General features: G+C 48.8%; 1 protein-coding gene across 1 annotated transcript in view; it reads right to left on the bottom strand.

Moving 5' to 3' along the window:
* Positions 1-10,573, bottom strand: part of VAV1 (vav guanine nucleotide exchange factor 1) — a 73,306-nt gene extending 62,733 nt beyond the window's left edge. The window contains exon 1 of the mRNA XM_055430455.2: positions 10,293-10,573. Coding sequence (XP_055286430.1) covers positions 10,293-10,496 — 204 coding nt within the window. The 5' untranslated portion in view covers positions 10,497-10,573. The remainder of the gene's footprint in view (positions 1-10,292) is intronic.
* Between the last annotated feature and the right edge of the window lie 3,421 nt (positions 10,574-13,994).

The raw sequence follows: 13,994 nt of genomic DNA, 5'->3' as shown, positions 1-13,994 counted from the left end.
TTCTGTCACGAGATCTAAGACTCTTGCTCGAAACTTCTGCAGATTAAGCTCAGAATTTCCTCAAATCTTAAACTTCTCCAACTGAACATCCCTTATTTCTTTAAGAACAGTGTTCCCCCAAGGGACCTGACTTTCATGTTCCTCTTAAAGTCCAGGTCTCAGAACACCTTCCTGGATATCAAAGGACAGTCCATCTCTGCAAGGTAGTCAGATCGTTAGAATGTAATCTAGTGAGATTGTTCAGTTCAGTTCAGTTCAGTTCAGTCGCTCAGTCGTGTCCGACTCTCTGCGACCCCATGAATCACAGCACGCCAGGCCTCTCTGTCCAACACCAACTCCCGGAGTACACTCAAACTCATGTCCACAAAGTCGGTGATGCCATCCAGCCATCTCATTCTCCGTCGTCCCCTTCTCCTCCCGCCCCCAACCTTTCCCAGCATCAGAGTTTTTTTTACAAACCCAAATATGCTCATCCAGCATACCCTCGTGTCCTGCCCACTTCCTGGCACCATTAGTTTTAGCAAGAGAGAAACAGAACTCCTTTTGGCCCCTGAAATATACCCTGACTTCCCACCGTCAGATGGCATGTCCCCTCCTCCAGGAAGCCTACCCTGATTGTTTCTGGGACTTCCCTTCTCTCTGTTCTCACAATGCCCTGGGTGCCACCCACCCATCATTGAGTGTGTTACTCTGTCATAACTGCCTACTTCCTCATCTGTTTCCATGAGCTGCAACATGATCTGTGTCTCATTCATTGTGGGGCTCTCCATCACCCAGTGGGTGGAACTAGTACAAAGAAATGTCTCTGAGGTGGGTGGCAGCCTCATCACCCTTATTATTTTTGTTATTATTGCTATTATCATCGGCTTCATTTGCCCCATGTTACGGACAAGAAAACCAAACATGAGAAAGACGAGGAAACTGCTTGAAGTCATGTAGCCTGGAACTAGTAAAGGCAGGATGATCTCAGGTAATTCATTCTCAATCACCAGTTACCAACTACCACTAACTATTCATAAGCACTCAACAAATACCTGCTAAATCAGAGATGGACCAGCAAACTCTGTAAAGAGGCAGACAGTAATTTCTTTTTTTGGCTTTGCAGGTCAGAGAGTCTTTGTGGTAGGTCACAGAGATAGAGCAGCCCCAAACAATGTGACGACAAGTGGGCAAAACTTTGTATCAGTTAAACTCTGCTTACAACAGGAGGCAGACCGCTGACGGTTTATAGGGTGCTAACCATCGCCGTGCTTAGAGATAAGCAGTCATTTCGTTGCTGAACACGTCCAATATAATCTCTCAGGTCTTTCAGAATCTTTTTTCTTTTCCTGAAATCTTTATAAAAATGCCATCAACTCCCAATATCTACAAATGATCGGTGAACCGGTTTTCACCACCCCACTCTCTAATACCATCTAGTTCTGAGAGTCAGACTATTTGCACCCTTTTAGTACTCTTGCCTGGAGAGTCCCATGGATGGAGGAGCCTGGTAGGCTGCAGTCCATGGGGTCGCTAGGGGTCGGACACGACTGAGCGACTTCACTTTCACTTTTCACTTTCACACATTGGAGAAGGAAATGGCAACCCACTCCAGTGTTCTTGCCTGGAGAATCCCAGGGACGGGGGAGCCTAGTGGGCTTCTGTCTATGGGGTCACACAGAGTCGGACACGACTGAAGTGACTTAGCAGCAGCAGCAGCAAACCCTGTATTGAATGACTGAATGAATGAATATCTGATCAATGTTTTATTGAGTGGGGCTCCCCCAGTGGCTCAGTGGTAAAGAATCTGTCTGCCAATGCAGGAGATGAGAATTCAATCCCTGGATCAGGAAGATCCCCTGGAGAAGGAAATGGCAATCCACCCCAGTATTCTTTGCCTGGGAAATCCCATGGACAGAGGAGCCTGGCAGGTAATATAGTCCATGGGGTCATAAATCAGTCGGACACGACTCAGCAACTAAACATCAACAACAATTTTATTAAGCACCTACTATGCGCTGAGTGCTGTCCTAGGAACTGAGGACACAGTTGTGAACCAAACAGACAAAAAGCTTTCCCCTGATATTCCAATGAGGGAAGCAGATAATAACCAAATAAGCTAAAAAACTATGGTAAGTCTGGGGCTTCCCTGGTGGTCCAATGGTTAAGAATCTGCCTTCTAACACAGGGGTCACAAGTGTGATCCCTTGTCCAGGGGGATCTTACATGCCGCAGGGCAACTAACCCCCTGCCCCACAACTACTGAGCTCTGTGTTAGCCTATGCACCACAACGCATGTCACAGCTAAGACTCAACACAGCCAAATAAGTAAATAATTTTTTTAAGTTAAAAAAAAAATCAATGGTAAGTCAGCGAGTGCTAAGTACTACTTTGTTGTTGTTTAGTCACTAAGTCATGTCCAACACTTTTGTAACCACAAGGACTGTAGCCTGCCAGGCTCCTCTGTCCGTAGGATTTTCCAGGCAAGAATACTGGAGTGGGTTGCCATTTCCTCCTCCAGGGGATTTTCCCAACCCAGGGATAGAGCTTGCATCTCCTGCATTGGCAGGCAGAGTCTTTTACCATTGAGCCACTTGGGAAGGCCCACTAAGTATTACAGAGGAAAATTTAAAAAGGGAAGAGAATGGAAGATGTTGTGGTGGGAGTGTGGCGGGGTGGCAGACAGGGCAGGGGATGCAATTTCATATAAAGAAAGCAGCAGAAATCTCTCTGATAAGAAACCTTCAGGAGATAAAAGAACTGAGGGGAAGAGTGATTTGTGGAGAAAGACAGCAAGTGCAAAGGCCCTGGGACTGAATTGTACCTGGTGAGTTCTAAGAACAGTGAGGGGGCCCATGTGGCTGCAGTAGGGTGAGGGAGGAGATGAGAGCTGAGAGGCGGGCAGAGACCAAACGCATAGGATCTTACGGATCATGCTGAAGATTTTGCCTTTTGCTCAAAGGGGATCCGTGGATGGGAGGGCTGAGAGCAAGGGAAGGGCTAGGGGTTTCCAGCATCCTCCATGAAGTCCTGAAGGGTGACATTTCCCGGTACTGGGCCCAGAGAGGAAGTCAGTGAACAGAATGGAATGGGAAAGAAGACACGGCACCAAATATTGATTCTCTCAAGCTTCCATCCCCATCAGCCCTGATGGGCACGTTTAGATGAGGCCTTCCACCCAATCCAAGCCAACCCACTGGGCTGAGATTTCCTTGTACCCAGGCCCCACTCTGTCCCCAGCTGAGTCCTTCCCCATGGCTCTGGTCCATGTCCTGCTCCCCCACCTCACAGAGGTTTCCTCAGAGCCAGCCCCCTCCAAAGCTACATCGCCGAAGGCAGCTAGGCATCACCCAGGGGTCCTCTGTCACTGCCTCCTCTATATCCACCCAACCCATTTCCCTGTCCTTCCTGGCACAGAGCTAAACTACATTCCCAGCCTGTCTTGCAGTTGGATGGGACCACATAACCAAGTTCTGGCCAACAGAACAAGGATGGAGGTGATGGTGCCACTTCTGGGTCTGGTCCATGAAAACCTCCCAGGGTTTCCTTCCTCGTCACTCCCTCCTTGCCTTCTGACTCCAAGGGCTTCAGGGAGGGTGGGGCCATGAGACAGAAGGAGCCCAGGTCCTGTAGGGACTTTGTAAAGAATGGCTGGGCTTCCCTGGTACCTCAATGGTAAAGAATCTACCTGCCAATGCAGAAGACGTGGGTTCGATCTCTAGTCCGGGAAGACCCCACATGCCTTGAAGCAGCTAAGCTGGTATACCATGACTCCTGAGCCTGTGTTCTAGAGCCTGAACGTGCGAGCCCCGAGCTTGAGTTCTGCAGCAACAGAGGCCACAGCAACAAGAAGCCCTTGCACCACAGCTAGATAGTAGCCCCTGCTCAGCGAAACCAGAGAAAAAGCCTGCACAGAAACTAAGACCCCGTACAGCCAAAAAATAAAGAAATAAATAAAAGAAATATATATATATATATAAAGAAGGAATATTTTCTTAATCCCCCAGTTGACCCAAACCAGATTGTGATATAAACCAGAAGGAAATTCTTTAAATTCACTGAAGAAATCCAGTTCACTACAGCAACTAACATTTTGCACCCTGACCTATACCACATACTACAGGCAAGCTCAGACCCACTGAAATCGAATTAGCAAAAAGAATGACTCCCATTAATTTACATACTATATATCAATCATATGTCAATCACTGTGATAAGAGTTTAGCCTACATTATCATGCTGAACCTTCACACAACCCTGAGATAACAATGCTGTCCATACCCCCATGTAGATAAGGCTCAGATAGATTAAGTCATTTATTTCTCCAAGACCACAAGGCTGCTAAGTACCTGACTTGAAATTCAGAACAGCTCAATATATAAAGAGTTCCTAAAAATCAATAAAAAAGGGGGCAATAGTCCTAGAAGGGAAAAACGTGATATGAACAAATATTAGTTTGCAGAAAGAAAATAAAAATAACTCTTATAAGAAAGGATGCTCAGTCTCAGACTAAGAGAAATGTAAACTGAGTCATAATGAGCTTCATTTATCACCCAAGTTGGCAAGACTCCAAAAGCTTAACAACTGTTGGCAAGGCAATGAAGAAACAAGCATTCTCACTGTCAGAGGTAATGTAATTGGAACAACGCATATGGGAACAATCCCATACAGAAAACAATTTGGCAAGATCTACCAAAAACACAGACTCACCTGCTTTGGGCCAAGAAACCCTTCTGAGAATTCATCCCATGGATATCCTTGCTCATGTATCTGGCTGCAATAACAGCATTTGTATATAACTAGATATTTTTCTATGTTCTTTATAGTAACTCATTTATCCTTCACAACAATACTTTCACATAAGGACTTATTATCTCCATTTTAGAGATGAGGAAATGGAAGCACAGAGAGGTTAGGTAACATGCCCAGGGTCACACAGTAGAGGAGCCGAAAAACAGTTCATGGACAAGGTTACTGATCACAGTAAGTGTGTCAGAACAAAAGCCTGGTTCAATACAAGTGCCCAGCAATAGGAGTGATGGTAAAATAAACCATTGCCCAGCTGAGCCATGGAATTGAGTTTAGAGTAAGTTAACAGCAAAGATTCTAAAAGAGAGAGAGAGTAGGGATTCTGAGGGACTTCCCTGGTGGTCCAGTGGTTAAGAGTCCATGCAGGGGGCATGGATTCAATCCCTGATTGGGGAAGTTCCACATGCCAACACAGGGCAGCCAAAAAGGAAAGAAAAAAAATGAATAAGGACCCTGGGGCCAGGCTGCCTGGGTTCAGATCTCTGACTTTGTCCTTTTCAAGCTGGTTACCCTGGAGCTAGGGACTTAACTTCTGTGTCTCAGTTTTCCCAGATGCAGTGTGCAGATTAAGTCAGTGTGTAGAAAGTGTTTAAACCAAGGATCAGCTCACTTTCTCTACAAACATCTAGATAATGAATGTCTTCAGCACGATAGGCCAGATACTCTCTTTGTCAGTTACTCAAATGTAGAATTGTAACTAGAAATTGGCCATAGATAATACATAAACAAATGGGCATGGGTGTGTGCCAATAAAACTTTATTTATAAAACATGCTGTGGTCCAGATTCAGCCCTCTTGTAGTTTGCCAGCCCCTAGTTTAGAAGAATGCCTGGCACATGGTAAGTCCCAATATAAGTAGTTTGTTTAGTAAATGAACAAATCTAGAATATCCTGCAGTCAATTTTTTACATATGATCTTAGACAAAAGGCCAAGAAGCGATGCTGCAGTCATTTTTTTTTTTTAAAGAATGGGAACACTGTATGAATTGATTTGGAAAGATGACCAAGGTGATGATTAAAGTGATGAAAGCAGGGTATACAGATAGTATGTTGTCTTTCACAGAAAGAGAGAAGTGTAGTTAGTAAGAGCCTAAATTTCTATGTGCATGAGAAAATTCTGTAAGAATATATAGTCAGCTTAAAAAAAGTAGTCACTTACAGGGGAAAGTAGGACTTGGGTATCTGAGGAAGATGGCCAGAGGTTATATTTTTCTCTGCACACCTTTTACGTGTTTAGAACTTTGATCAATACACACATATTATTTAACAAAAGAATCATCAAATATTTTAAAGATTCTACCAGGCTCTCTGTCCCCCAGCACAGGGTTTCTCAAAGTCAGCCCTGTTGACATTGGGTGCATGCGTGTTCAGGCTTGTCCAACTCTTTGAGACCCCATGGGCTGTAGCCCACCAGGCTCCTATGTCCATGGAGTTTTCCAGGCAAGAATTCTGGAGTAGGTTGCCATTTCCTCCTCCATGGGATCTTCCCAACCCAGGGATGGAACCCACATCTCCTGTACCGGCAGGAGGATTCTTTACCACTGTCCCACCTAGGAATCCCACTGTTGACACTGGGGCAGGATAATACTCTGTTGTATGTGAAATTGTCAGATGTTGCGCAGCATCCCCAGTCTCTATCCACTGGATAACAGTAGCAGCTCCCAGAAGTGACAACCCAGACTGACATCGCCGAAGGTCCCCTGCTGGGGGAGCAAAACCACCCCAGTTGAGAACCACTGCCCTAACCCAAACTCCTACAAGCTATGCTATGTTACCAACCCTCCCATTTTCCCTCATCTTTCCTAAGAAGATTTTTTAGCGAGAGTTTATGGCAGACTTGATCCCTGGGTCGGGAAGCTCCCCTGGAGGAGGGCATGGCAATCCACTCGAGTATTCTTTCCTGGAGAATCCCATGGACAGAGAAGCCTGGTTACAGTCCATGGGGTCACACAGAGTCGGACCCAACTGAAGTGACTGAGCACAGCACAGCACATCAGGTGTTGACACTATGCCGAGCGGTATTGAAATGTTACAACAGTCCTCCCCTCAAAGGTGCCATTTTTAGCCACAGTTCACAGTTGGGGAAACTGAGGTTCAGAGAGGTGAAACCAGGAAGTGGTGCAGCCGGGCTGTGAGCCCAGATCTGGCGCCTCTGTGCCACCACCACCACCTCCAGCATCAGCCCACCCCTCCTGTTCTAACCTTCCCACCCTCTCCCTTCCCTGCCTCTACTGACGGTGCCAGGATTTACTGGCTGGGGACGGAAGTACAGAGAGGTTAAATAACATTCCTAAAGACTCTGATGCTGGGAGGGATTGGGGACAGGAGGAGAAGGGGATGAGAGAATGAGATGGCTGGATGGCATCACCGACTCGATGGACATGAGTTTGAGAGAACTCCGAGAGTTGGTGATGGACAGGGAGGCCTGGCGTGCTGTGATTCATGGGGTCGCAAAGAGTCGGACACGACTGAGTGACTGAACTGAACTGAAGGTCACACAGCGGAGGAACTGAAAAAAAGATTCATCATCTTGGCTCCAGTGACCGCCCACACTCCCAGTATAATCAGCTCCCCCGTCCTGGTGGGATCTTTCCCACAATGACGGTCACATTCATCTCTTCCTCTCTACTTTCTCAGCTTTAAAATTTCATGTCTGCCACCCAGAATTTGGGCTCCCAGAGACAGCAAAGGGTCCGGTCACCCCTGTGGCCATCTGTAATGACATCATCCTCTCTCTGGGTCTCAGATCTCAGAGAGACCATCCAGCATGGAGACCCACTTCAATCTGACCTCACCCATGAACTCTGCCCACACAGCCAGCCCATTCACTGCCTCGCAGCACGACTATGTAGCCACTGACCTGCTCCTACCTTGGGGCCTTTGCCAGGAGCTCTGTTTCCTTAGACTCACCCAGCTCTTCCCTCACTTTGCCCAGGTCTCTGCTCAAATGTCACCTCGTCAGGGAAGTCTCCCAGACCTCACATGCGAAAGTGCAGCCCCACACTCCCAAGCCCCCCTTTTTCCAGACCACCTACCACTCCTGACAATGTATATGTTGCCTTATTTGCCCCGTGTCTCCTGTTAGAATGTCAGCTCTTTGACAACGGGTTGTTTTTTTTTTTTTTTGGAGTGGCGAGGAGTACTTTATTTTTTATCGTGCTGCACAGCATGTGAGATCTTAGTTCCCTGACCAGGGATCGAACTCATGTCCCCTGCAGTAGAAATATGGAGTTTTAACCACTGCACCACCAGGGAAGTCCTGACAGCAGGGGTTTGTGTATGCCTTTGTCCCACTGTCTCAGCACCGTGGATGAATGAATGAACAAATATGCTCTACCCACTCTACCCAGGAAAGAGTGGAGCAAAAGCAGAGGAACTCTCAAGAGGAAATGAGAGAAACTGAGAAGCATTCTCATTCCAGGGTCCACACCTTTATTTGTGGCATTGTGTGTCCTCCGCCCCATCCCACCCCCATCAGGATCCCTCCCTTTTCTCTCTCTGCCCTTCCACACCTCACTGGCAGTTCATAGCCCTGGCTTAAATCTGTTGACAGACAGGGACTTGCAAACTTAAAGAGGCTGCTCTTGGGACACCTCCCTTTGGTTTAAAATGACTACCTTTTAGCTTCCCGCGCATGGCCCCACTGTGAACAGGGCACAGGATTGCGCTTCAAAAGGAGATAAAATGCACATGGCAGGAAGGCCCAGAGCTCCCAGATAGGGAGGATCATGGAACACCCTTGCCCAGTGCAGGGTCTGACACAGCTAGGCACCAGAGTCAGGGCAATAAGAAAACTTCTACTCACTCTTCAAAACCCAGCACAAATGTCCCCTCTTGCATTAAGTCCAACTCCCCCAGGCAATCTTTTGCCTTTGCTCCAGGGCCCTCAGCCCAGAATTTTTTTTCCCTTTGTCTCAGTCCTGACAACACCGGGCTAGGGAATGTCTGTCTTCTCCAGTCTGGGAACTCCTTGAGGGCCAGACTGAGACTTGGGTCCTTGGCATTGACCAGCACAGAAAATCAGGATTCATTAGTCCCTGCAGCTGCCCTCCTAGAGGTTAATGCCATACCCCACTGCCCATTATCAGAAACCAGCTGTAGGGAAGATGCAGGCAAGGATGGAAGTTCATCCTTAGGTCTAACCACTTTCCCATTAGCGGCAATTGAAGCCACACTGGGTCTTGACTGCCCACAGGTCAAAGGCCTGACTGATCCGAGGGCTACTTCCTTCTGTGTGCAAACACATGTAGGCATAATTGGGATGTCCTGTGGCCACAACAGCTGGCCAGGGTGGGGGGATCTCTGGGGTTCCCTCATTCTTTCAGGAAGCTTGCCTGTGCTCAGGGAGGGTGAACCACCCATCTCTCCCACGTGTGGACCTGTCACCAGGAAACACCCCCAGGGACCCATCCCTAATCACTTACTGCTCCTACCCCATCTGCACGTGGCATCTCAAACCAGAAAAAAGGCAGTGCCCCAGGCCGCCCCCCCCCCATCTACCCCCAGAAGGGGCCCCCCACCATCAGTCCACTGCACCTCCAGATGAGGCTTTCATCCTAGGGTGGGACCTGAGGGCTGTATGGCTACTGTCCCCTCAGATACCCAGGGCAGGCAGGGTGCCCCCAACCACCAGCCATCAGCAGACATTACGTTTCATCCAGGGCTCAAGAGGCCAGAGGGAACCAGAGAAGGTACAACAGAGAAAGAATCCAGTCCAGTGACCTCCCCCACCCAACCGCATTCAAATAGGGATTTGAATATATTTCCTGAGCCGGGGAGGTTGAAGTCAAATCCACCACCCCCTGAACCCTGGGGCCCTTGCAGAAATCCCTACAGAGAAAAAGCAGCTATTTCTAGGTTCCCCCAAACCCCAGAAACCCAGTCTCAGGGCTCTTTGGGACTGGGTCCTGCCTCAATGTACCTCTTGGGATGGACATAGCTAGGAAGACCAGAGTCCCAGACCCACAGTCCCCCCACCCTCCCCTTGCTGCCCCAGGCCCCGGCAGGAAGCCAAGGGGAAGATGTGAGGGGAAGGAAGGGGCCCAGGGCCCAGGAGGAGGCGACGCATGTGGGGGAAGGAATAGGAGGAGGCCCTTCCCCCACAGTCAGAATCTTAGAGGGTGGCAGGGTCAGGGGAGTCCAAAACCTCAGGTGCCCTATTGGCCACCCAGGAGATTCCTAGGGCCCCCTCCGGACCCCTAGCAAGTCCCTTTTGGGGTCTAAATCTCCAGCGGAGTCAGCCTGAGGTTTTGGACTTGGGTTAACCCCAAGTTTGCCAGGTTTCAGCCTAGACATGGGAACCCATTCCTGTTAACTTTGGGAAGGCCACCCCTGAATCTTCAGTGTTAGGACCCCCACATATCCCCCATGCCAGGCCCAGAGTGGGGGCCAGCCTCCTCTCTTCACTGCTGGCCCAGAGGTGCAGTGCATCAACCTCCTGGGTACCAGCCTGGGGTGCCTCCCACCACCCACCCTCCGGCAGGCCTGTCTGTGGCCCATCTCACCTGGGACATCTGGGGACGCAGGTTGACTTCCCGCAGGTTGATAGCATGGGGCAGCAGGTTGTTGAGCAGCTGGCACAGAAGGACACCATCCCGGAGGGCCTGCGCCAGCTCGCACACCTGGGCTCCATCCCAGGTCACACGGTGGCTGGGCGGTAGCACCCGGCACTGGATGAGCCAGTGGGTGCACTGGCGCCACAGCTCCATGGCCGCCGCCTTCCCAGGCCGGTCCGCGCACCCTCGCGGCCTCCTCCGCCCGCCCGCCCGCCTGCCTGCCTGCCTCTGCTAGCTAGCTACCACTTCCTCTTTTTTGCCTGTAACTGTCGCCCTGGGAGGGGGTGGAGGAGGAGGAGCCGTGGGGTGGGGGCGGGGGTGAGCACCTGGCCAGACCCAGCCCAGCCCCCTTTCAAGCAGGACCTGGCCTCTCCTTCGCCCACCAGCTAACACCAGGGCATCTGGGTGTGAGGACAGGGTAATTAGGCAGAGACCCACTGCCTTCCTCTGCATGAAACCCAAGAGTGGTACCACCTCAGGAACATACTCAAAATCCACCCTCTTCTCACCCCTCCCTCCTTCACCTCCTTGCTTGGCCAGCCCTACTCCTTGCTAACCTGGACCAGTCTCCTCCACCTCATCCCCAGGCTCCCGATCTCAACCACCACAGTCTGTACCCCCTCCCATCAGAGGGCACCTATGAACACCCCGGTCAAGCCACTGTGTCCCACAGGCCCCCTTGTTGGGAGTAAAAGTCCTGCCTGTACACCACAAGGCTCTTCCCGTATCTCTTCCACTCTCTCCTTCATTTGCTCTCTTCCAGTCAAACAGGGCCTCCTTGATGTTCCCCCAACCCACGAGGTCACCCAAAAATCTTGACCTGGAGTCCTGCCGGGTCTTTGCACGTGCTGGTCCTCTGCCTTAGACAGCTCCATGGCCAGCTCCCTCATCTTCCGCAGATCTTAGCTCCAGGCCACCTTCTCATGAAGTCTTCCCAAACCTCTCCATTTCATTTTTTTTTAACCTCTCCATTTCAAATCACAGTCTTTATTCCCCACCCCATCACACCCTGTCCCACTCCCTCCCCCCACTTTAAGCCCTGATTACCAGTATTCTTGCCTGGAGAATTCATAGACAGAGGGTCCTAGTGGGCTACAGTCCATGGATTACAAAGAGTTGGACACGATTCAGTGACTTTCACTTTTCACAACACTACTGTCTCAGAAACCTGATATTTTATTATGATTACTTTTTTCATTGTGTATTTGGAAATTTGTGTCTATGTTAAAACCACTACCCCCAGCACCTGGAACATATATATATGTTCCACAAGTATTTGTTGAATGAATGAATGAATAGTTAAAAGCTCTATTGGCTCTATCTTTGACATTTATCCCATGGCTCTGGCCACCATTGTCTTATAGACTTCCATAATGTTGTTCATTCATTTATCAAATATTTGCAATCCCAAAGAAAGGCCATGCCGAAGAATGCTCAAACTACCGCACAATTGCACTCATCTCACATGCTAGTAAAGTAATGCTCAAAATTCTCCAAGCCAGGCTTCAACAGAACGTGAACCATGAACTTCCGGATGTTCAAGCTGGATCTAGAAAAGGCAGAGGAACCAGAGATCAAATTGCCAACATCCGTTGGAACATTGAAAAAGCAAGAGAGTTCCAGAAAAACATCTACTTCAGTTTTATTGACTATGCCAAAGCCTTTGACTATGTGGATCACAACAAACTGTGGAAAAATCTTAATGAGATGGGAATAACAGACCACCTGATCTGCCTCCTGAGAAATCTGTATGCAGGTCAAGAAGCAACAGTTAGAACTGGACATAGAACAACAGACTGGTTCCAAATCGGGAAAGGAGTACCTCAAGGCTGTATATTGTCACCCTGCTTATTTAATTTCTATGCAGAGTACATCATGAGGAACGCTGGGCTGGAAGAAGCACAAGCTGGAATCAAGATTGCCAGGAGAATTATCAATAACCTCAGATGTGCAGATGACACCACCCTTATGGCAGAAAGTGAAGAACTAAAGAGCCTCTTGATGAAAGTGAAAGAGGAGAGCGAAAAAGTTGGCTTAAAACTCAACATTCAGAAAACTAAGATCATGGCATCCGGTCCCATCACCTCATGGGAAATAGACGCAGAAACTATGAGAACAGTGAGAGACTTTATTTTTGGGGGCTCCAAAATCACTGCAGATGGTGATTGCAGCCATGAAATTAAAAGACGCTTACTCCTTGGAAGGAAAGTTGTGACCAACCTAGACACCATATTAAAAAGCAAAGACATTACTTGCCAACAAAGGTCCATCTAGTCAAGGCTATGGTTTTTCCAGTAGTTATGTATGGATGTGAGAGTTGGACTAGAAAGAAAGCTGGGCACAGAATTGATGCTTTTGAACTGTGGTGTTGGAGGAGACTCTTGAGAGTCCTTTGGACTGCAAAGAGATCCAACCAGTCCAATCTAAAGGAAATCAGTCCTGAATATTCATTGGAAGGACTGATGCTGAAGCCGAAGCTCCAATACTTTGGCCACCTGATGCGAAGAACTGACTCATTTGACAAGACCCTGATGCTGGGGAAGATTGAAGGTGGGAGAAGGGGACGAAAGAGGATGAGATGGTTGGATGGCATCACTGACTCTACGGACATGAATTTGAGTAAGATCCAGTAGTTGGTGAGTGACAGGGAGGCCTGGCGTCCTGCAGTCCATGGGGTAGCTAAGAGTCGGACAAGACTGACCGACTGAACTGAACTGCTGTCTTGTAGCCCTTATCATTGCCTGAAATCATCTGGTCTACGAGGTCTCACTCCCCACCTTCACCCCACTAGACTGGGAGTGGTCTCCTCAGCCCCTCTATCTCACAAGCCCCCACCCCACCCCACCCCACCACTCCTGGGAGTTTTAAATTATTATAACCACCAGGGGGCGCTAGAAACCTCCATTGGATATAACCGAGCTGTGCACCAAAAGCTGGCTGGTCAAGGAAAAGACACTTTCTCATCCTGAGACTGAAGTCTCTTCCATATTGGCAGGTGGGAAAGCCCAGCCTGGAAATTCCCAGATTTATGATTCTACAGACACCAAAACTTTCTTCCCCAGGCATCCGTGACTCTCTATGCGTCAATTTCCTCATCTGTAAAATGAGTGACAGTAAACTTCATTGTTTAGAAATACAGTAGGGATCAGAGACGGTGGGGCTGCAAGGATCAGAGGAAGACAGGATAGAGCTGCAGGGCTCCAGGCTTGAATCCCACCTTGGCCAATCACAAGCTGAGTCAACCTTGGGCAACCTTGGGCTTGGTTGCCCCGTGCCTCAGTTTCTGCATCTAGAAATGGGGTGATGAAAATAGGACCCATCTCACTGAGAGGTCTATGTAAAAATAGAATTGTGGAGGCAGGGCAAACAAGTATACAGTAAGCACTTAATGAATGTTAGCTGCAGCTACTGCTTTCAGTTCTGTTGATATTACGACGCACCCTCAAAAAAATTGGCCAGAGGGTCCTATTTCTGGTTCCAGATCCTCCCCACACACCTTCCTCACTCTAGTCTCCAGGCAACAGGATGGAAGCCCCCTTCCCCTCCTTCCCTCCACCTAGGAAACCACCTGAATATTTGCCCCCCACATCCCGCCAGAGTCTAGATCAAGTCCAACGGCCTGTTACTGGGAAAGACTGTCGTGTTTTCCCG

Source organism: Moschus berezovskii, chromosome 8 (assembly GCF_049115385.1).
Source record: "Moschus berezovskii isolate FMDL1 chromosome 8, NW_MosBer_1.0, whole genome shotgun sequence".
Taxonomy (NCBI): domain Eukaryota; kingdom Metazoa; phylum Chordata; class Mammalia; order Artiodactyla; family Moschidae; genus Moschus; species Moschus berezovskii.
The sequence above is the reverse complement of the archived record's forward strand: the minus strand, read 5'-3'. Positions and strand labels throughout refer to the sequence as shown.